We start from the raw sequence: 23,370 nt of genomic DNA, 5'->3' as shown, positions 1-23,370 counted from the left end.
TGTTAACAGACAGATTATTTCACTTATAATTCACTGTATCACAATTCCTGTGGGTCAGAAGTTTACATACACTAAGTTGACTGTGCCTTTAAACAGCTTGGAACATTCTAGAAAATGATGTAATGGCTTTAGAAGCTTCTGATAGGCTAATTGACATAATTTGAGTCAATTGGAGGTGTACCTGTGGATGTCTTTCAAGGCCTACCTTCAAAGTCAGTGCCTCGTTGCTTGACATCATGGAAAAACAAAAGAAATCAGCCAAGACCTCAGAAAAAAATTGTAGACCTCCACAGGTCTGGTTCATCCTTGGGAGCAATTTCCAAACGCCTGAAGGTACCATGTTCATCTGTACAAACAATAGTACGCAAGTATAAACACCATGGGACCACGCAGCCGTCATACCGCTCAGGAAGGAGACGCGTTCTGTCTCCTAGAGATTAATGTACTTTGGTGCGAAAAGTGCAAATCAATCCCAGAACAACAGCAAAGGACCTTGTAAAGATGCTGGAGGAAACAGGTACAAAAGCATCTATATCCACAGTAAAACGAGTCTTATATCGACATAACCTGAAAGCCCACTCAGGAAGAAGCCACTGCACCAAAACTGCCATAAAAAAAGCCAGACTACAGTTTGCAACTGCACATGAGGACAAAAATCTTACTTTTTGGAGAAATGTCCTCTGGTCTGATTAAACAAAAATAGAACTGTTTGGCCATAATGACCATTGTTATGTTTGGAGGAAAAAGGGGGAGTCTTGCAAGCCAAAGAACACCATCCCAACCGTGAAGAACGGGGGGTGGCAGCATCATGTTGTGGGGGTGCTTTGCTGCAGGAGGGACTGGTGCACTTCACAAAATAGATGGCATTATGGAGGGAGGAAAATTATGTGGATATATTGAAGCAACATCTCAAGACATCAGTCAGGAAGTTACAGCTTGGTCGCAAATGGGTCTTCCAAATGGACAATGACCCCAAGCATACTTCCAAAGTTGTGGCAAAATGGCTTAAGGACAACAAAGTCAAGGTATTGGAGTGGCCATCACAAAGCCCTGACCTCAATCCTATAGAACATTTGTGAGCAGAACTGAGGTGTATGTCTTCTTTTATCTTCTGACTTCAACTGTATATATTATAACTGTGTTTTCTCCGCCGTTAGCGGTCCCTGTCTACAGTTCTGAAACAAACAACAGTTCTAGACCGTGTTGCTATGAGCATAATAAACGTAACCAGCATATTGGTGTTGAGAACAATGTGGCGGAGGCAGAGGGAGGAGATGAGGAAACAGCCCTTCCTTATTGTATAAGAAAAGTGAGGAGAGGAAACACTGAGCGGTGGTCGTTGAGGAAGGAAGCCAATGCCTCTTCCTCCTGTCCCCCCTCCTCCTCCTCCTCCACCTGTCCCCCAACCTCCTGCCCCCCCTACTCCTCCTCCTCCCCCCCCCTACTCCTCCTCCTGTCCCCCCTACTCCTCCTCCACCTGTCCCCCAACCTCCTCCCCCCCCTACTCCTCCTCCTGTCCCCCCTACTCCTCCTCCACCTGTCCCCCAACCTCCTGTCCCCCCTAATCCTCCTCCTCCTGTCCCCCCTACTCCTCCTCCTGTCCCCCAACCTCCTCCTCCTCCTGTCCCCCCTAATCCTCCTCCTCCTGTCCCCCCTAATCCTCCTCCTCCTGTCCCCCCTAATCCTCCTCCTCCTGTCCCCCCTAATCCTCCTCCTCCTGTCCCCCCTAATCCTCCTCCTCCTGTCCCCCCTAATCCTCCTCCTCCTGTCCCCCCTAATCCTCCTCCTCCTGTCCCCCCTAACCCTCCTCCTCCTGTCCCCCCCTCCTCCTCCTCCTGTCCCCCCTACTCCTCCTCCTCCTGTCCCCCCTACTCCTCCTGTCCCCCCTAATCCTCCTCCTCCTGTCCCCCCTAACCCTCCTCCTCCTGTCCCCCCTAACCCTCCTCCTCCTGTCCCCCCTAATCCTCCTCCTCCTGTCCCCCTTAATCCTCCTCCTCCTGTCCCCCCTAACCCTCCTCCTCCTGTCCCCCCTAATCCTCCTCCTCCTGTCCCCCCTAATCCTCCTCCTCCTGTTCCCCCTACTCCTCCTCCTCCTCCTGTCCCCACTCCTCCTCCTGTCCCCCAACCTCCTCCTCCTCTCCCTCCTCTAATTTACTTAAATATTCACCCCCCTTAGTCAATAAGTGCTAGAAACACCTTTGACAGCAATTACAGCTGTGAGTCTTTTTGGGTAAGTCTCCAAGAGATTTCCATACCTGGATTGTGAAAAAATCTTCAAGCTCTGTCTGGTTGGTTGTTTATCATTTCTAGACAGCCGTTTGAAAATATTTGCCATAGATTTTCAAGCAGATTTCAGTTAAAACTGTAACTCTGCCACTCAGGAACATTCACTGTCTTCTTGGTAAGCAACTCCAGTGTAGATTTGGCCTTGTGTTTTAGGTTATTGTCCTGCTGAAAGGTGAATTTGTCTCCCAGTGCCTGTTGGAAAGCAGACAACCAGGTTTTTCTCTAGTATTGTGCCTGTGCTTAGCTCTATTTGTTTCCTTTTATCCTGAAAAACTCACCATGCCTTGCTGATGACAAGTATACCTATAACATGATACAGCCACCACAATGCTTGAAAATATGGAAAGCGGTACTCAGTGATGTGTTAGATTTGCACCACTGTAATTTAGGTATTACGGAGTAGCTACAATGTTGTTAACACATTCTCAATTCTCTCCTATCACAGCCATTAAAACGGTATTAAAATCACCATTAGCTTCATGGTGAAATCCCTGACCAGTGTCCTTCCTCTCTGGCAACTGAGTTAAGAAGGACACCTGTATCTTTGTAGTTTCTGGGTATATTGACACACCATCCAAAGCCTAATTAAAAACGTCACTATCCTCAAAGGTATATTCAGTGTCAGCTTAAAAAAATTAAAAATAAAACTTTTACCCATCTACCAATCGATAACCAGAAATATGACTTTCCTCAATTGGACCCTTTGTTCGCACCCCCCAAAACAATTCCACTTATCCCAGAGACTGCTCCTCGGAGCGTTATCCCAGAGACTGCTCCTCGGAGCGTTATCCCAGAGACTGCTCCTCGGAGCGTTATCCCAGAGACTGCTCCTCGGAGCGTTATCCCAGAGACTGCTCCTCGGAGCGTTATCCCAGAGACTGCTCCTCGGAGCGTTATCCCAGAGACTGCTCCTCGGAGCGTTATCCCAGAGACTGCTCCTCGGAGCTGCTCCGACTCAGGAGGTGTGCCTGACATCCACCGCTTCCAAGTATATTACTCGCTAATGTTCAGTCCATGGACAATAAAGTAGACGGGGGTCGAGGGTCGAGGAAAAATACATAACTATATATAAATAAAACTAAATAAAAGCTGATACTGAATATCCCTAAAGTTCGAATGCTGTTCATCGACTACATCTCAGCATTCAACACCATAGTACCCTTCAAGCTCATCATTAAGCTCAGGGCCCTGGGTCTGAACCCCACCCTGTGCAACTGGCTCCTGGACTTCCTGACGGACCGCCCCCAGGTGGTGAACAACACCTCCACTTCACTGATCCTCAACACAGGGGCCCCACAAGGATGCGTGCTCAGCCCCCTTCCTGTACTCCCTGTTGACCCATGACTGCGTGGCCACGCACGCCTCCAACTCAATCATCAAGTTTTACAGACGAAAACAGTGGTAGGCCTGCTTCAAGTTCCTCATCGTACACGTCACTGACAATCTGAAATGATCCACCCACACAGACAATGTGGTGAAGGCGTAACAGTGCTTTCCGACTGCTATCAGACTGTTAAATAGTCACCACTAGCCAGCCTCCACCCAGTACCCTGCCCTGAACCTTAGTCACTGTTACTAGCCTCCACCCAGTACCCTGCCCTGTACTTTAGTCACTGTTACTAGCCTCCACCCAGTACCCTGCCCTGAACCTTAGTCTCTGTTACTAGCCTCCACCCAGTACCCTGCCCTGAACCTTAGTCTCTGTTACTAGCCTCCACCCAGTACCCTGCCCTGAACCTTAGTCACTGTTACTAGCCTCCACCCAGTACCCTGCCCTGAACCTTAGTCTCTGTTACTAGCCTCCACCCAGTACCCTGCCCTGTACTTTAGTCTCTGTTACTAGCCTCCACCCAGTACCCTGTCCTGAACCTTAGTCACTGTTACTAGCCTCCACCCAGTACCCTGCCCTGTACCTTAGTCTCTGTTACTAGCCTCCACCCAGTACCCTGCCCTGTACTTTAGTCTCTGTTACTAGCCTCCACCCAGTACCCTGCCCTGAACCTTAGTCACTGTTACTAGCCTCCACCCAGTACCCTGCCCTGAACCTTAGTCACTGTTACTAGCCTCCACCCAGTACCCTGCCCTGAACCTTAGTCTCTGTTACTAGCCTCCACCCAGTACCCTGCCCTGTACTTTAGTCTCTGTTACTAGCCTCCACCCAGTACCCTGCCCTGTACTTTAGTCTCTGTTACTAGCCTCCACCCAGTACCCTGCCCTGTACTTTAGTCTCTGTTACTAGCCTCCACCCAGTACCCTGCCCTGTACTTTAGTCTCTGTTACTAGCCTCCACCCAGTACCCTGCCCTGAACCTTAGTCACTGTTACTAGCCTCCACCAAGTACCCTGCCGTGTACTTTAGTCCCTGTTACTAGCCTCCACCCAGTACCCTGCCCTGTACTTTAGTCACTGTTACTAGCCTCCACCCAGTACCCTGCCCTGTACTTTAGTCTCTGTTACTAGCCTCCACCCAGTACCCTGCCCTGAACCTTAGTCTCTGTTACTAGCCTCCACCCAGTACCCTGCCCTGAACCTTAGTCACTGTTACTAGCCTCCACCCAGTACCCTGCCCTGTACTTTAGTCTCTGTTACTAGCCTCCACCCAGTACCCTGCCCTCCAGTACCCTGCCCTGAACCTTAGTCACTGTTACTAGCCTCCACCCAGTACCCTGCCCTGTACTTTAGTCTCTGTTACTAGCCTCCACCCAGTACCCTGCCCTGAACCTTAGTCACTGTTACTAGCCTCCACCCAGTACCCTGCCCTGAACCTTAGTCACTGTTACTAGCCTCCACCCAGTACCCTGCCCTGAACCTTAGTCACTGTTACTAGCCTCCACCCAGTACCCTGCCCTGAACCTTAGTCACTGTTACTAGCCTCCACCCAGTACCCTGCCCTGTACTTTAGTCACTGTTACTAGCCTCCACCCAGTACCCTGCCCTGTACTTTAGTCACTGTTACTAGCCTCCACCCAGTACCCTGCCCTGTACTTTAGTCACTGTTACTAGCCTGCTACCTGGTACCCTGACCTGGACCTTAGAGACTGCTGACCTATGTACATAGACATCGAACACTGGTCAGTTTAATAATGTTTACATACCGTTTTACCCACTTCATATGTATATACTGTATTCTAGTCAAGGCCATCCATTTAACTATTGCTGTACATACAGTTCATTCACAAAGCATTCATACCTCTTGACCTTTTCCACATTTTGTTATGTTAGAGCCTTATTTGTCTAAGGGTTAGTCTATAGAGACTGCTCCTAGGGTTATATCAACTTGTCTAAGGGTTAGTCTATAGAGACTGCTCCTAGGGTTATATCAACTTGTCTAAGGGTTAGTCTATAGAGACTGCTCCTAGTTATATCAACTTGTCTAAGGGTTAGTCTATAGAGACTGCTCCTAGGGTTATATCAACTTGTCTAAGGGTTAGTCTATAGAGACTGCTCCTATATATATCAACTTGTCTAAGGGTTAGTCTATAGAGACTGCTCCTAGATATATCAACTTGTCTAAGGGTTAGTCTATAGAGACTGCTCCTAGTTATATCAACTTGTCTAAGGGTTAGTCTATAGAGACTGCTCCTAGATATATCAACTTGTCTAAGGGTTAGTCTATAGAGACTGCTCCTATATATATCAACTTGTCTAAGGGTTAGTCTATAGAGACTGCTCCTATATATATCAACTTGTCTAAGGGTTAGTCTATAGAGACTGCTCCTAGGTATATCAACTTGTCTAAGGGTTAGTCTACAGAGACTGCTCCTAGTTATATCAACTTGTCTAAGGGTTAGTCTATAGAGACTGCTCCTATATATATCAACTTGTCTAAGGGTTAGTCTATAGAGACTGCTCCTAGTTATATCAACTTGTCTAAGGGTTAGTCTACAGAGACTGCTCCTAGATATATCAACTTGTCTAAGGGTTAGTCTATAGAGACTGCTCCTAGGGTTATATCAACTTGTCTAAGGGTTAGTCTACAGAGACTGCTCCTAGATATATCAACTTGTCTAAGGGTTAGTCTATAGAGACTGCTCCTAGGGTTATATCAACTTGTCTAAGGGTTAGTCTATAGAGACTGCTCCTATATATATCAACTTGTCTAAGGGTTAGTCTATAGAGACTGCTCCTAGGGTTATATCAACTTGTCTAAGGGTTAGTCTATAGAGACTGCTCCTATATATATCAACTTGTCTAAGGGTTAGTCTATAGAGACTGCTCCTAGGGTTATATCAACTTGTCTAAGGGTTAGTCTATAGAGACTGCTCCTATATATATCAACTTGTCTAAGGGTTAGTCTATAGAGACTGCTCCTAGGGTTATATCAACTTGTCTAAGGGTTAGTCTATAGAGACTGCTCCTAGGTATATCAACTTGTCTAAGGGTTAGTCTATAGAGACTGCTCCTATATATATATCAACTTGTCTAAGGGTTAGTCTATAGAGACTGCTCCTAGTTATATCAACTTGTCTAAGGGTTAGTCTATAGAGACCGCTCCTAGTTATATCAACTTGTCTAAGGGTTAGTCTATAGAGACTGCTCCTATATATATCAACTTGTCTAAGGGTTAGTCTATAGAGACTGCTCCTAGTTATATCAACTTGTCTAAGGGTTAGTCTATAGAGACTGCTCCTAGAGTTATATCAACTTGTCTAAGGGTTAGTCTATAGAGACTGCTCCTAGAGTTATATCAACTTGTCTAAGGGTTAGTCTATAGAGACTGCTCCTAGAGGTATATCAACTTGTCTAAGGGTTAGTCTATAGAGACTGCTCCTAGGGTTATATCAACTTGTCTAAGGGTTAGTCTATAGAGACTGCTCCTAGTTATATCAACTTGTCTAAGGGTTAGTCTATAGAGACTGCTCCTAGTTTTATCAACTTGTCTAAGCGTTAGTCTATAGAGACTGCTCCTAGTTATATCAACTTGTCTAAGGGTTAGTCTATAGAAACTGCTCCTAGAGTTATATCAACTTGTCTAAGGGTTAGTCTATAGAGACTGCTCCTAGAGTTATATCAACTTGTCTAAGGGTTAGTCTATAGAGACTGTTCCTAGTTATATCAACTTGTCTAAGCGTTAGTCTATAGAGACTGCTCCTAGTTATATCAACTTGTCTAAGGGTTAGTCTATAGAGACTGCTCCTAGTTATATCAACTTGTCTAAGGGTTAGTCTATAGAGACTGCTCCTAGTTATATCAACTTGTCTAAGGGTTAGTCTATAGAGACTGCTCCTAGTTATATCAACTTGTCTAAGGGTTAGTCTATAGAGACTGCTCCTAGTTATATCAACTTGTCTAAGGGTTAGTCTATAGACTGCCCCTAGGGTTATATCAACTTGTCTAAGGGTTAGTCTACAGAGACTGCTCCTAGTTATATCAACTTGTCTAAGGGTTAGTCTACAGAGACTGCTCCTAGTTATATCAACTTGTCTAAGGGTTAGTCTATAGAGACTGCTCCTAGAGTTATATCAACTTGTCTAAGCGTTAGTCTATAGAGACTGCTCCTAGAGGTATATCAACTTGTCTAAGGGTTAGTCTATAGAGACTGCTCCTAGTTATATCAACTTGTCTAAGGGTTAGTCTATAGACTGCTCCTAGTTATATCAACTTGTCTAAGGGTTAGTCTATAGAGACTGCTCCTAGTTATATCAACTTGTCTAAGGGTTAGTCTATAGAGACTGCTCCTAGGGTTATAGACTAATGCAGTAGTTGTGATCTATCCAGCAGACAATTTTTATATATTTTTTTATTTAACTAGGCAAGTCAGTTATGAACAAATTCTTATATAGAATGACAGCCTACCCAGGGGACAGAGGGTTAACTGCCTTGTTCAGAGGCAGAAAGACAGATTTTTACCTTGTCAGCTCAGAGATTCAATCCAGCAACCTTTCGGTAACTGGCCGAACGCTTTAACCACTAGGCTACCTGCCGCCCCAAATGGTGGTGTGGATGTTTCCACTGTCTGTCTATCAGGTTTATGGAGCTAGCTGTTCTTCAACAGACCCGGCTACCTGCCGCCCCAAATGGTGGTGTGGATGTTTCCACTGTCTGTCTATCAGGTTTATGGAGCTAGCTGTTCTTCAACAGACCCGGCTATCTGCCTCCCCAAATGGTGGTGTGGATGTTTCCACTGTCTGTCTATCAGGTTTATGGAGCTAGCTGTTCTTCAACAGACCCGGCTATCTGCCTCCCCAAATGGTGGTGTGGATGTTTCCACTGTCTGTCTATCAGGTTTATGGAGCTAGCTGTTCTTCAACAGACCCGGCTACCTGCCGCCCCAAATGGTGGTGTGGATGTTTCCACTGTCTGTCTATCAGGTTTATGGAGCTAGCTGTTCTTCAACAGACCCGGCTACCTGCCGCCCCAAATGGTGGTGTGGATGTTTCCACTGTCTGTCTATCAGGTTTATGGAGCTAGCTGTTCTTCAACAGACCCGGCTATCTGCCTCCCCCTCACTTCCTGTTGTTGCTCCTCGGGAGAAATGTGTCTCAAATTAGAGCTTCCGCTCCCTCGCTGGGGAGGCCAAGGCAGGAAACAGAAAGGGAGAATGAGGGGGAGGGAGAGAATGAGGAGGGGAGAGAGGGAGGGAGAGAATGAGGAGGGGAGAGAGGGAGGGAGAGAATGAGGAGGGGAGAGAGGGAGGGAGAGAATGAGGAGGGGAGGGATGGGATGGAGAGAATAAGGAGAGGAGGGGAGGGAGATAATGAGGAGAGGAGGGGAGGGAGGGAGAGAATGAGGAGGGGAGGGAGGGAGAGAATGAGGAGGGGAGGGATGGAGAGAATGAGGAGGGGAGGGAGGGAGAGAATGAGGAGAGGAGGGGAGGGAGGGAGAGAATGAGGAGGGGAGGGAGGGAGAGAATGAGGAGGGGAGGGAGGGAGAGAATGAGGAGGGGAGGGAGGGAGAGAATGAGGAGGGGAGGGAGGGAGAGAATGAGGAGGGGAGGGAGGGAGAGAATGAGGAGGGGAGGGAGGGAGAGAATGAGGAGGGGAGGGAGGGAGAGAATGAGGTTATTTGGTATTTTACTAGGATCTCATTAGCTGTTGCAAAAAGCAGAAGCAACTCTTCCTGGGGACCACACAAAACATGACACATAATACAGAATGATATAATACAGAACATTCATAGACAAGAACAGCTCAAAGACAGAATTACATCAAAATGTAGCCTACATATCAATACATACCCTCTAACTATCTGGGTCCAATGGGGGAGAGGCGTTGTGCCGCGAGGTGTTGCTTTGAAACCAGGTTTGCTGTTTATTTAATATGAGATGGAACAGAGTTCCATGCAATAAGGGCTCTATATATTACTGTTCGCTTTCTTGAATTTGTTCTGGACTGTGTGAAAAGACCCCTGGTGGCATGTCTGGTGGGATAAGTGTGTGTGTCAGAGCTGTGTGTAAGTTGACTATGCAAACAATTTGGGATTTTCAACACATTAATGTTTCTTAGAAAAAGAAGTGATGCAGTCGGTCTCTCCTCAACTCTTAGCCAAGAGAGACTGACATGCATAGTATTTATATCAGCCCTCTGATTACCATGAAGAGCAGAACGTTCCGCTCTGTTCTGGGCCAGCTGCAGCTTAACTAGGTCTTTCCTTGAAACACTGGACCACACGACTAGACAATAATCAAGATGAGACTAGAGCCTGCAGGACTTGCTTTGTGGACATTCTCAGAGTCAGCTGAGGTCTAGAACTTAGGGAAAGATTTTTTACCAAACACAATACTTTTAGTTTTAAATATATGTTCAGGACTAGTTTATTACTATTATAAATAATTAATAAAGAATAAATATTATTACTAGCCAGCCACTCTTTGTTTAGGGTTGCAGTAATTTCCCTAGCTGTAGTTGCTCATCAGCATACATATACACACAGACTTTGTTGAATAGTAGCAGGACATTAGTAAAAATTTATAACAGTAGAGGGCCAAGGGAGCTGCCCTGCAGTACACCACACTTTACCTGGTTAACATTAGCGAAGCTTCTACTAAAGAAAACCCTCTTTGTTCTGTTAGATAGATATATTGTGGATTCAGAGCGAAGGTTGAAAAGCCATAACACGTACGTTTTTTTCAACAACATTAATATCAAAGGCTGTCCTGAAATCTAACAGTACAGCTCCCACTATCTTCTTATTATCCATTTCTTTCAACCAATCATCAGTCATTTGTGTCTAGTGCAGTACATGTTGAGTGCCCTTCTCTATAAGCATGCTGAAAGTCTGTTGTTAATTAGTTTACAGAGAAATAGCATTGTATTTGGTTAACACAATTTTTTTCCAAAAGTTTGCCAAGAGCCGGCAGCAAGCTGATTGGTCGGCTGTTAGAACCAGTAGGAATGACTTTGGCTTCCCTCCAGGCCTGAGGACAAAGACTTTCCTCTCGGCTCAGATTAAAGATATGACAAATAGGATTGGCTATAGAGTCAGCTACCATCCTCAGTAGCTTTCCATCTAAGTTGTCAATGCCAGGAGGTTTGTCATTATTGATCAATAACAATTTTTCCACCTCTCCCAAACTAACTTTATGAAATACTAAATTACAATGATTTTCTTTCATTACTTGTTTTTTTATGCTTGAATATGATGACTCACTGTTTGTTGTGGGCATTTCCTGCCTAAGTTTGACCACTTTGACAATGAAGTAATCATTCATATGTTGCAGTCATCTGATTTCGACGAAAGAGTTAAATCATTCATATACTTGGTAATTTATCTTGGTTTCATAATACAATATTTTTGTTCAGTTTAAGTCACATAATTTCTCAATTTACAGTTAGTTTACCAATCAGACTTATTCACCAATCCCTTTGCCTCGTCCCTCTACACCATACAGCTTTTAAATTCCTCATCAATCCACAGGGCCTTAACAGTTATAACAGACAGTTACATAGGTGCTGGAATATAATAATAAACATGAATTCATATATAATAAGGGGGAGGAACAGAAAGAGAGAAAGAGGGGGTGGGGGGGGGGGGCAGAAAGAGAGAAAGAGAGGGTGGGGGGGACAGAAAGAGAGAGAGAGGGTGGGGGGGGGGGGAACAGAAAGAGAGAAAGAGAGGGTGGGGGGACAGAAAGAGAGGGTGGGGGGGGCAGAAAGAGAGAGAGGGTGGGGGGGACAGAAAGAGAGAAAGAGAGGGTGGGGGGGACAGAAAGAGAGGGTGGGGGGGAACAGAAAGAGAGAAAGAGAGGGTGGGGGGAACAGAAAGAGAGAAAGAGGGGGTGGGGGGGAACAGAAAGAGAGAAAGAGAGGGTGGGGGGAACAGAAAGAGAGAAAGAGGGGGTGGGGGGGAACAGAAAGAGAGAAAGAGAGGGTGGGGGGAACAGAAAGAGAGAAAGAGGGGGTGGGGGGAACAGAAAGAGAGAAAGAGGGGGTGGGGGGGAACAGAAAGAGAGGGTGGGGGGAACAGAAAGAGAGAAAGAGGGGGTGGGGGGAACAGAAAGAGAGAAAGAGAGGGTGGGGGGAACAGAAAGAGAGAAAGAGGGGGTGGGGGGGAACAGAAAGGGAGGGAACAGAAAGGGAGAGAACCTGGCTCCTAATGATTGTGAAGTTTAACCACCTAAAAGTTCTGATAGTTTAGTTAGCAGGTATGTAAGGTTTTAAAGAGCTCCTCTCATCAACAATCTAGCCTGTATTTTTACCACAACTAGGCCCAACCAGCTTGATCTCTCTCACACACCACAGAGAGAGGAGGTAGAGCAGTCTTTACTCTACAGTAAAGTGTGTGATTACTAAACTGCCAGGCCCTTTGAAGAAGAATTGTAGCAGTGAGGAGGCGAGGGTAAAGAGAGACGAGGGGACAAGGGTAAAGAGAGAGGAGGGGACGAGGGTAAAGAGAGAGGAGGGGACGAGGGTAAAGAGAGAGGAGGGGACGAGGGTAAAGAGAGAGGAGGGGACGAGGGTAAAGAGAGGAGGGGACGAGGGTAAAGAGAGAGGAGAGGGGACGAGGGTAAAGAGAGGAGAGGGGACGAGGGTAAAGAGAGGAGAGGGGACGAGGGTAAAGAGAGGAGGGGACGAGGGTAAAGAGAGGAGGGGACGAGGGTAAAGAGAGGAGGGGACGAGGGTAAAGAGAGGAGGGGACGAGGGTAAAGAGAGGAGGGGACGAGGGTAAAGAGAGGAGAGGACGAGGGTAAAGAGAGAGGAGAGGGGACGAGGGTAAAGAGAGAGGAGAGGGGACGAGGGTAAAGAGAGAGGAGAGGGGACGAGGGTAAAGAGAGAGGAGGGGACGAGGGTAAAGAGAGAGGAGGGGACGAGGGTAAAGAGGAGAGGGGACGAGGGTAAAGAGGAGAGGGGACGAGGGTAAAGAGAGAGGAGGGGACGAGGGTAAAGAGAGAGGAGGGGACGAGGGTAAAGAGAGAGGAGGGGACGAGGGTAAAGAGAGAGGAGGGGACGAGGGTAAAGAGAGAGGAGGGGACGAGGGTAAAGAGAGAGGAGGGGACGAGGGTAAAGAGAGAGGAGGGGACGAGGGTAAAGAGAGAGGAGGGGACGAGGGTAAAGAGAGAGGAGGGGACGAGGGTAAAGAGAGAGGAGGGGACGAGGGTAAAGAGAGAGGAGGGGACGAGGGTAAAGAGAGAGGAGGGGACGGTAAAGAGAGAGGAGGGGAGGGTAAAGAGAGAGGAGGGGAGGGTAAAGAGAGAGGAGGGGAGGGTAAAGAGAGAGGAGGGGAGGGTAAAGAGAGAGGAGGGGAGGGTAAAGAGAGAGGAGGGGAGGGTAAAGAGAGAGGAGGGGAGGGTAAAGAGAGAGAGGGGAGGGTAAAGAGAGAGAGGGGAGGGTAAAGAGAGAGGAGGGGAGGGTAAAGAGAGAGGAGGAAAGGGTAAAGAGAGAGGAGGAGAGGGGACAGAAGTATCTCTGTAATCACATTCTTGTTCCTGATAACTGGCAGCTGAGGAGGAGATACCCTTGAATCCTCAATCGACAGACAGCGGGAGGGCTGACCCACAAACCAGAGACCCTCCAAGCAGAGACCCTCCAAGCAGAGACCCACAAACCAGAGACCCTCCAAGCAGAGACCCTCCAACCAGATGACCCTCCAAGCAGAGACCCTCCAAGCAGAGACCCTCCAAGCAGAGACCCTCCAAGCAGAGACCCTCCAAGCAGAGACCCACAAACCAGAGACCCTCCAAGCAGAGACCCTCCAAGCAGAGACCCTCCAACCAGAGGACCCTCCAAGCAGAGACCCTCCAACCAGAGGACCCTCCAAGCAGAGACCCACAAACCAGAGACCCTCCAAGCAGAGACCCTCCAAGCAGAGACCCTCCAACCAGAGGACCCTCCAACCAGAGACCCTCCAAGCAGAGACCCTCCAACCAGAGACCCTCCAACCAGAGACCCTCCAACCAGAGACCCTCCAACCAGAGGACCCTCCAACCAGAGGACCCTCCAACCAGAGGACCCTCCAAGCAGAGACCCTCCAACCAGAGACCCTCCAACCAGAGGACCCTCCAACCAGAGACCCTCCAAGCAGAGACCCTCCAACCAGAGGACCCTCCAAGCAGAGACCCTCCAACCAGAGGACCCTCCAAGCAGAGACCCACAAACCAGAGACCCTCCAAGCAGAGACCCTCCAAGCAGAGACCCTCCAACCAGAGACCCTCCAACCAGAGGACCCTCCAACCAGAGGACCCTCCAACCAGAGACCCTCCAAGCAGAGACCCTCCAAGCAGAGACCCTCCAACCAGAGACCCTCCAACCAGAGGACCCTCCAACCAGAGGACCCTCCAAGCAGAGACCCTCCCTGGGCTACAGGGGAGTCAGACGACCAGTCCCCCTTAAATCACATGTACTCTACAGACTGAAACCAGCTAGCCTTGTTTACTGCTCAGTCATCTTTCCAAATACTCTTGTTCAGTTCCAAAACATGGATAAGAACTATCCAGTAAGACTACAGCACTATAGACTACAGCCCACTATAGACTACTATAGACTACAGCCCACTATAGACTACAGCCCACTCTAGACTACAGCCCACAAGACACTATAGCCCACTATAGACCACAAGACCACAGCCCACGATAGACCACAAGACCACAGCCCACGATAGACCACAAGACCACAGCCCACGATAGACCACAGCCCACGATAGACCACAGCCCACGATAGACCACAAGACTACAGCCCACGATAGACCACAGCCCACGATAGACCACAGCCCACGATAGACCACAGCCCACGATAGACCACAGCCCACTCTAGACCACAGCCCACTCTAGACCACAGCCCACTCTAGACCACAGCCCACTCTAGACCACAGCCCACTCTAGACCACAAGACTACAGCCCACTCTAGACCACAAGACTACAGCCCACTCTAGACCACAAGACTACAGCCCACTCTAGACTACAGCCCACTCTAGACTACAGCCCACTCTAGACTACAGCCCACTCTAGACTACAGCCCACTCTAGACTACAGCCCACTCTAGACTACAGCCCACTCTAGACTACAGCCCACTCTAGACTACTATAGATTACAGCCCACTATAGATTACAGCCCACTATAGACCACAGCCCACTATACTGCCCTACTAGGCAAAAAGGCAGTAACGAACTAATTTGGTCTAAAATGAGTTATTGTCATGTTGGCTCCATTAAATACGTGTAACGTTGGCTCCATTAAATACGTGTAACGTTGGCTCCATTAAATACATGTAACGTTGGCTCCATTAAATACATGTAACGTTGGCTCCATTAAATACATGTAACGTTGGCTCCATTAAATACATGTAACGTTGGCTCCATTAAATACATGTAACGTTGGCTCCATTAAATACATGTAACGTTGGCTCCATTAAATACATGTAACGTTGGCTCCATTAAATACATGTAACGTTGGCTCCATTAAATACATGTAACGTTGGCTCCATTAAATACATGTAACGTTGGCTCCATTAAATACATGTAACGTTGGCTCCATTAAATACATGTAACGTTGGCTCCATTAAATACATGTAACGTTGGCTCCATTAAATACATGTAACGTTGGCTCCATTAAATACATGTAACGTTGGCTCCATTAAATACATGTAACGTTGGCTCCATTAAATACATGTAACGTTGGCTCCATTAAATACATGTAACGTTGGCTCCATTAAATACATGTAACGTTGGCTCCATTAAATACATGTAACGTTGGCTCCATTAAATACATGTAACGTTGGCTCCATTAAATACATGTAACGTTGGCTCCATTAAATACATGTAACGTTGGCTCCATTAAATACATGTAACGTTGGCTCCATTAAATACATGTAACGTTGGCTCCATTAAATACATGTAACGTTGGCTCCATTAAATACATGTAACGTTGGCTCCATTAAATACATGTAACGTTGGCTCCATTAAATACATGTAACGTTGGCTCCATTAAATACATGTAACGTTGGCTCCATTAAATACATGTAACGTTGGCTCCATTAAATACATGTAACGTTGGCTCCATTAAATACATGTAACGTTGGCTCCATTAAATACATGTAACGTTGGCTCCATTAAATACATGTAACGTTGGCTCCATTAAATACATGTAACGTTGGCTCCATTAAATACATGTAACGTTGGCTCCATTAAATACATGTAACGTTGGCTCCATTAAATACATGTAACGTTGGCTCCATTAAATACATGTAACGTTGGCTCCATTAAATACATGTAACGTTGGCTCCATTAAATACATGTAACGTTGGCTCCATTAAATACATGTAACGTTGGCTCCATTAAATACATGTAACGTTGGCTCCATTAAATACATGTAACGTTGGCTTCATTAAATACATGTAACGTTGGCTCCATTAAATACATGTAACGTTGGCTCCATTAAATACATGTAACGTTGGCTCCATTAAATACATGTAACGTTGGCTCCATTAAATACATGTAACGTTGGCTCCATTAAATACATGTAACGTTGGCTCCATTAAATACATGTAATGTTGGCTCCATTAAATACATGCTGAATCATGTGGACAAGCATCTTGCCTCTGTTGTGTTCAGGAGAACATGGGGGTCATGTTACCAGTATCTGCATAAAGTTACTGTGAAACCGAGGTCAATAAAAGGCATTTCTCTCAGTTCCACTATGAGCAATTACTACCTTTTTGCTTGGTAGGGCAGCATAGACTACAGCCCACTATAGACTACAAACTACAGCCCACTATAGACTACAGCCCACTATAGACTACAAACTACAGCCCACTATAGACTACAGCCCACTATAGACTACAAACTACAGCCCACTATAGACTACAGCCCACTATAGACTACAAACTACAGCCCACTATAGACTACAAACTACAGCCCACTATAGACTACAAACTACAGCCCACTATAGACTACAGCCCACTATAGACTACAAACTACAGCCCACTATAGACTACAGCCCACTATAGACTACAAACTACAGCCCACTATAGACTACAGCCCACTATAGACTACAAACTACAGCCCACTATAGACTACAAACTACAGCCCACTATAGACTACAAACTACAGCCCACTATAGACTACAGCCCACTATAGACTACAAACTACAGCCCACTATAGACTACAAACTACAGCCCACTATAGACTACAAATTACAGCCCACTATAGACTACAAACTACAGCCCACTATAGACTACAGCCCACTATAGACTACAAACTACAACCCACTATAGACTACAGCCCACTATAGACTACAGCCCACTATAAACTACAGCCCCCTATAGACTACAGCCCACTATAGACTACAGCCCACTATAGACTACAAACTACAGCCCACTATAGACTACAAACTACAGCCCACTATAGACTACAGCCCACTATAGACTACAAACTACATCCCACTATAGACTACAGCCCACTATAGACTACAAACTACAGCCCACTATAGACTACAAACTACAGCCCACTATAGACTACAGCCCACTATAGACTACAGCCCACTATAGACTATAGACTACAGCCCACTATAGACTACAAACTACAGCCCACTATAGACTACAAACTACAGCCCACTATAGACTACAAACTACAGCCCACTATAGACTACAGCCCACTATAGACTACAGCCCACTATAGACTACAGCCCACTATAGACTACAGCTCACTATAGACTACAGCTCACTATAGACTACAAACTACAGTCCACTCCAGCGTAGAAAACTACAGCCCACTATAGACTATAGACTACAACCCACTATAGACTACAGCCCACTATAGACTACAACCCACTATAGACTACAGCCCACTCCAGCGTAGAAAACTACAGCCCACTCCAGCATAGAAAACTACAGCCCACTCCAGCATAGAAAACTACAGCCCACTCCAGCATAGAAAACTACAGCCCACTCCAGCATAGAAAACTACAGCCCACTCCAGCGTAGTGTACAAGTAGAGAAAAATGAAGTAGGATTACAGAGTGTGTGTGTGTGTGTGTGTGTGTGTGTGTGTGTGTGTGTGTGTGCAATTCCAGGCTTTAGCATCAGGCTTTCCGACTCATATCCGCCCCGTTTTACCAGCTCGGTTAAAAACACACAGACACCACCAACTAACTATATATATATGAAGTAACTAAAACACAACACTGCTGCCCTCTCACATTGTGTAAAACTCCCTAAACCAGAGCGAAAGAAGGAAATAACTGAGAACCCCTCCAAACTCTGGGAGGGAAAACAAAGTGAACTTTGAAAACTCTCTCAACACAGCTTTAGCTCTTTCTTAGTAAAATCACACCAGAAACCTTTTCCACAAAGCCAGAGAAGCCGGGTAAGACCAGAAATGCTAAAACTCACGGAAAAAATGCTTGAAGAGGTTAGCCATGTTCATTTTGGGCGCTCCCTTTCTCGCTCTCTCTCTCGCCCCCGGCCTCTCTCTCCCGGCCTCTCTCTCTCCACTTCCCACTACAGCTGTAGCTATGTGAATAACCAGAGAGGAACAGGGCAGGCAGCCCACTCCCTGGACATGTGACCTGACACAGCCAATAGAGAGCAAGGAGAGAGGCTTCAGCTAACTGCCTGCTGAGCCCAGTACAGACTTCTCAGAGAGAGAGAGAGAGAGAGAGAGAGAGAGAGAGAGAGAGATATATAGAGAGAGAGAGAGGGAGGGGGGGAGCGAGAGAGAGAGGGAGGGGGGGAGCGAGAGAGAGAGAGAGGGGGGGGGAGCGAGAGAGGAGCGCGAGAGAGAGAGAGGAGGGGAGGGAGCGAGAGAGGGAGGGGAGAGCGCGAGAGAGAGGAGGGGAGGGAGCGAGAGAGAGAGGAGGGGAGAGCGCGAGAGAGAGGGAGGGGAGAGCGCGAGAGAGAGGGAGGGGAGAGCGCGAGAGAGAGGGAGGGGAGAGCGCGAGAGAGAGGGGGGGGAGAGCGCGAGAGAGAGGGAGGGGAGAGCGCGAGAGAGAGGAGGGGAGAGCGCGAGAGAGAGGAGGGGAGAGCGCGAGAGAGAGGAGGGGAGAGCGCGAGAGAGAGGAGGGGAGAGCGCGAGAGAGAGGAGGAGAGAGAGGAGGGGAGAGCGCGAGAGAGAGGAGGGGAGAGCGCGAGAGAGAGGAGGGGAGAGCGCGAGAGAGAGGAGGGGAGAGCGCGAAACAGAGGAGGGGAGATCGCGAGACAGAGGAGGGGAGAGCGCGAGAGAGAAGGGGGAGAGCGCGAGAGAGAAGGGGGGAGAGCGCGAGAGAGAAGAGGGGAGAGCGCGAGAGAGAAGGGGGGAGAGCGCGAGAGAGGAGGGGGAAGCGCGAGAGAGGAGGGGGAAGCGCGAGAGAGGAGGGGGAAGCGCGAGAGAGGGGGGGGAGCGAGAGAGTGGGGGGAGCGAGAGAGAGTGGGGGGGGAGCGAGAGAGGGAGGGAGCGAAAGAGAGGGAGGGGGAGAGAGAGGGAGGGGGGAGCGAGAGAGAGGGAGGGGGGAGCGAGAGAGAGGGAGGGGGAGCGAGAGAGAGGGAGGGGGAGCGAGAGAGAGGGAGGGGGGGCGAGAGAGGGAGGGGGAGAGAGAGGGAGGGGGGAGCGAGAGGGAGGGGGGGGGAGCGAGAGAGAGAGGAGCGAAAGAGAGAGGGAGGGGGGAGCGAGATAAAGAGAGGGAGGGGGGAAGCGAGAGAGAGGAGGGGAGAGCGCGAGAGAGAGGAGGGGAGAGCACGAGAGAGAGGGGGGGAGAGCGCGAGAGAGAGAGGGGGGGAGAGCGAGAGGAGGGGAGAGCGCGAGACAGAGAAGGGGGGAGCGAGAGAGAGGAGGGGAGAGCGTGAGACAGAGAAGGGGGGAGCGCGAGAGAGAGGAGGGGAGAGCGCGAGAGAGGAGGGGAGAGCGCGAGAGAGAGGAGGGGAGAGCGAGAGAGAGGAGGGCGAGAGCGAGAAGAGAGGGGGGAGCGAGAGAGAGGGGAGGGGGGCGGAGCGAGAGAGGGAGGGCGGAGCGAGAGAGAGAGGGAGCAAGAGAGAGGAGAGAGGGGGGAGCAGGAGAGGGGGGGAGGAGAAGAGAGGGGAGGCGAGAAGAGAGGAGGGGGGGGGAGCGCGAAGAGAGAGAGAGGGGGGAGCGCGAGAGAGAGAGAGAGGGGGAGCGAGAGAGAGAGAGGGGAAGCGAGAGAGAGAGAGAGAGGGAGGGAGCGAGAGAGAGAGAGAGAGGGAGGGGGAGCGAGGAGAGAGAGAGAGGGAGAGGGAGGAGAGAGAGAGAGAGGGAGGGAGAGGAGAGAGGGAAGGGAGGAGAGAGAGAGAGGGAGGGAAAGGAGAGAGAGAACGAGGGAGAGGAGGAGAGAGAGAGGGAGAGGAGAGAGAGAGGGGGGGGAGGAGGGAGAGAGAGGGGGGGAAGGAGAGGAGAGAGAGGGGGGAAGGAGAGAGAGGGAGGAGAGAGAGAGGGGGAAGGAGAGAGAGAGGAAGAGAGAGAGAGAGAGAGAGAGAGAGAGAGAGAGAGAGAGAGAGAGAGAGAGGGGGAGCGCGAGAGAGAGAGGGGGGGAAGCAAGAGAGAGAGAAAGAGAGAGGGGGAGTGTGTGTGTGTGTGTCTCTGAGTGTGTCTGTCTGCCTGTCTGTGAACGTTAGCTACAGTCAGTGAGTCAGGACTCTGTGCTGCAGCTTCAGTTGCCTGTAGAGACGCGCTCATAACAAACAACCATCTGCAGACACAACATGACACACAACTCATCCACACACCAACCTACAGTTATCCTCTAGTGGTCACCAACCTACAGTTATCCTCTAGTGGTCACCAACCTACAGTTATCCTCTAGTGGTCACCAACCTACAGTTATCCTCTAGTGGTCACCAAACCACAGTTATCCTCTAGTGGTCACAACCTACAGTTATCCTCTAGTGGTCCACCAACCTACAGTTATCCTCTAGTGGTCACCAACCTACAGTTATCCTCTAGTGGTCACCAACCTACAGTTACCCTAGTGGTCCACCAACCTACAGTTATACCTCTAGTGGTCACCAAACCTACAGTTATCCTCAGTGGTCACCAACCTACAGTTTCCTCTAGTGGTCACCAACCTACAGTATTCCTCTAGTGGCCACCAACTACAGTTATCCTCTAGTGGTACACCACACCTACAGTTATCCTCTAGTGGTCACCAACCTACAGTTAGCCTCTAGTGGTCACAACCTACAGTTATCCTCTAGTGTCCCACCGTAAGTTATCCTCTAGTGGTCACCAACTACAGTTATCCTCTAGTGGTCACCAACCTACAGTTATCCCTAGCGGTCACCAACCTACAGTTATCCTCTAGGCGCCACCAAACTACAGTTATCCTCTAGTGGTCCACCAACCTACAGTTATCCTCTAGTGGTCCCAACCTACAGTTATCCTCTAGTGGTCCACCAACCTACAGTTATCCTCTAGTGGTCACACCCTACAGTTATCCTCTAGTGGTCACCAACCTACAGTTATCCTTAGTGGTCACCAACCTACAGTTATCCTCTAGTGGTCCACCAACTACAGTTTATCCTCTAGTGGTCCACCAACCTACAGTTATCCTCTAGTGGTCACCAACCTACAGTATCCTCTAGGGTCACCAACCTACAGTTATCTCCTAGTGGTTACCAACCTACAGGTATCTCTAGTGGTTACCAACTACAGTTTATCTCTAGTACCAACCTACAGTTATCCTCTAGCGGTCCCACCAACCTACAGTTATCCTCTAGCGGTCCACCAACCTACAGTTATCCTCTAGGGTCACCAACTACAGTATCCTCTAGGGTCACCAACTACAGTTATCCTTAGTGGTCCACCAACCTACAGTTATCCTCTAGTGGGCCACCAACCTACAGTTATCTCTAGTGGTCCACCAACTACAGTTATCCTCTAGGGTCCACAACCTACAGTATCCTCTAGCGGTCACCAACTACAGTTATCCTCTAGTGGTCCACCAACCTACAGTTATCCCTAGTGGTCCACCAACCTACAGTTATCCTCTAGTGGTCACCAACCTACAGTTATCCTCTAGTGGTCACCAACCTACAGTTATCCTCTAGTGGTCCACCAACCTACAGTTATCCTCTAGGGGTCCACCAACCTACAGTTATCCTCTAGTGGTCCACCAACCTACAGTTTCCTCTAGTGGTCCACAACCTACAGTATCCTCTAGTGGTCACCAAACCTACAGTTATCCTCTAGTGGCCACCAACTACAGTTATCCTCTAGTGGTTCACCAACCTACAGTATCCTCTAGTGGTCACCAACCTACAGTTATCCTCTAGTGGTCACCAACCTACAGTTACCCTCTAGTGGTCACCAACCTACAGTTATCCTCTAGTGGTCCACCAACCTACAGACTTATCTAGTGTCACCAACCTACAGTTATCCTCTAGTGGTCACAACTACAGTTACCTCTAGCGGTCCACAAACTACAGTTATCCTCTAGTGGTCCACCAACCTAAAGTTATCCTCTAGTGGTCACCAACCTACAGTATCCTCTAGTGGGTCACCAACCTACAGTTATCCTCTAGTGGTCCAACAATACAGTTATCCTCTAGTGGTACCAACCTACAGTTATCCTCTAGTGGTCCACCACCTACAGTTATCCTCTAGTGGTCACCAACCTACAGTTACCTCTAGGGTCACCAACCTCAGATCCTCTAGTGGTCCACCAACCTACAGTTATCCTCTAGTGGTCCACCAACCTACAGTTATCCTCTAGTGGTCCCCACATACAGTTACCTCTAGGGTCCACCCAACCTACAGTTATCCTCTAGTGGTCACCAACTACAGTTATCTCTAGTGGTCACACCAACTACAGTTATCCTCTAGTGGTCACCAACCTACGTTATCCTCTAGTGGTCACCAACCTACAGTTATCCTTAGTGGTCACCAACCTACAGTTATCCTCAGTGGTCACCAACCTACAGTTTTATCCTCTAGTGGTCCACCAACTACAGTTATCCTAGTGGCACCAAACCTACATTATCCTCTAGTGGCCACAACCTACAGTTATCCTCTAGTGGTCACCAAACCTACAGTTATCCTCTAGTGGTCACCAACCTACAGTTATCTCTAGTGGACCAACCTACAGTTATCTCTAGGTACAACCTACAGTTATCCTTAGTGGTCCACCAACCACAGTTACCCTAGGGCCACAACCTACAGGATCCTCTAGTGGTCACCAACCTACAGTTATCCTCTAGTGGTCACCAACCCTACAGTTATCCTCTAGTGGTCCACCAACCTACAGTTATCCTCTAGTGGTCACCAACCTACAGTGATCCTCTAGTGGTCCACAACCTACAGTATCCTCAGTGCGTCACCAACCTACAGTATCCTCTAGTGGTCACAACTACGTTATCCTCTAGTGGTCACCACCTACAGTTATCCTCTAGTGGTCCACCAACCTACAGTTATCCTCTAGCGGTCCACCAACCTACAGTTATCCTCTAGTGGTCACCAACCTACAGTTATCCTCTAAGCGGTCCACCAACCTACAGTTATCTCTAGTGGTCCACCAACCTACACCCCCCCCCGTTATCCTCTAGTGGTCCACCAACCTACATTATCCTTAGTGGTCACAACAACTACAGTTATCCTCTATGGGTACCAACCTACAGTTATCCTCTAGGGTCTCCACCAACCTACAGTTATCCTCTAGTGGTCCACCAACCTACAGTTACTCTATATTATCTAGTGGTCACCCACCTACAGTTATCCTCTAGTGGCACCAATC

The 23,370-nt window shown here is 48.3% G+C and overlaps 1 protein-coding gene across 1 annotated transcript in view; it reads right to left on the bottom strand.

The window, feature by feature from the left end:
* LOC120038062 (cytoplasmic protein NCK1-like) overlaps nucleotides 1–18,154 on the bottom strand; it is a 35,162-nt gene extending 17,008 nt beyond the window's left edge. The window contains exon 1 of the mRNA XM_038984005.1: nucleotides 18,047–18,154. Within this exon, the coding sequence (XP_038839933.1) occupies nucleotides 18,047–18,080 (34 nt within the window). The 5' untranslated portion in view covers nucleotides 18,081–18,154. The remainder of the gene's footprint in view (nucleotides 1–18,046) is intronic.
* Nucleotides 18,155–23,370: the final 5,216 nt, after the last annotated feature.

Source organism: Salvelinus namaycush, unplaced genomic scaffold (assembly GCF_016432855.1).
Source record: "Salvelinus namaycush isolate Seneca unplaced genomic scaffold, SaNama_1.0 Scaffold207, whole genome shotgun sequence".
Classification (NCBI taxonomy): Eukaryota; Metazoa; Chordata; class Actinopteri; order Salmoniformes; family Salmonidae; genus Salvelinus; species Salvelinus namaycush.
Note: the sequence above shows the minus strand (reverse complement) of the source record. Positions and strands in the feature narration are given on the sequence as shown.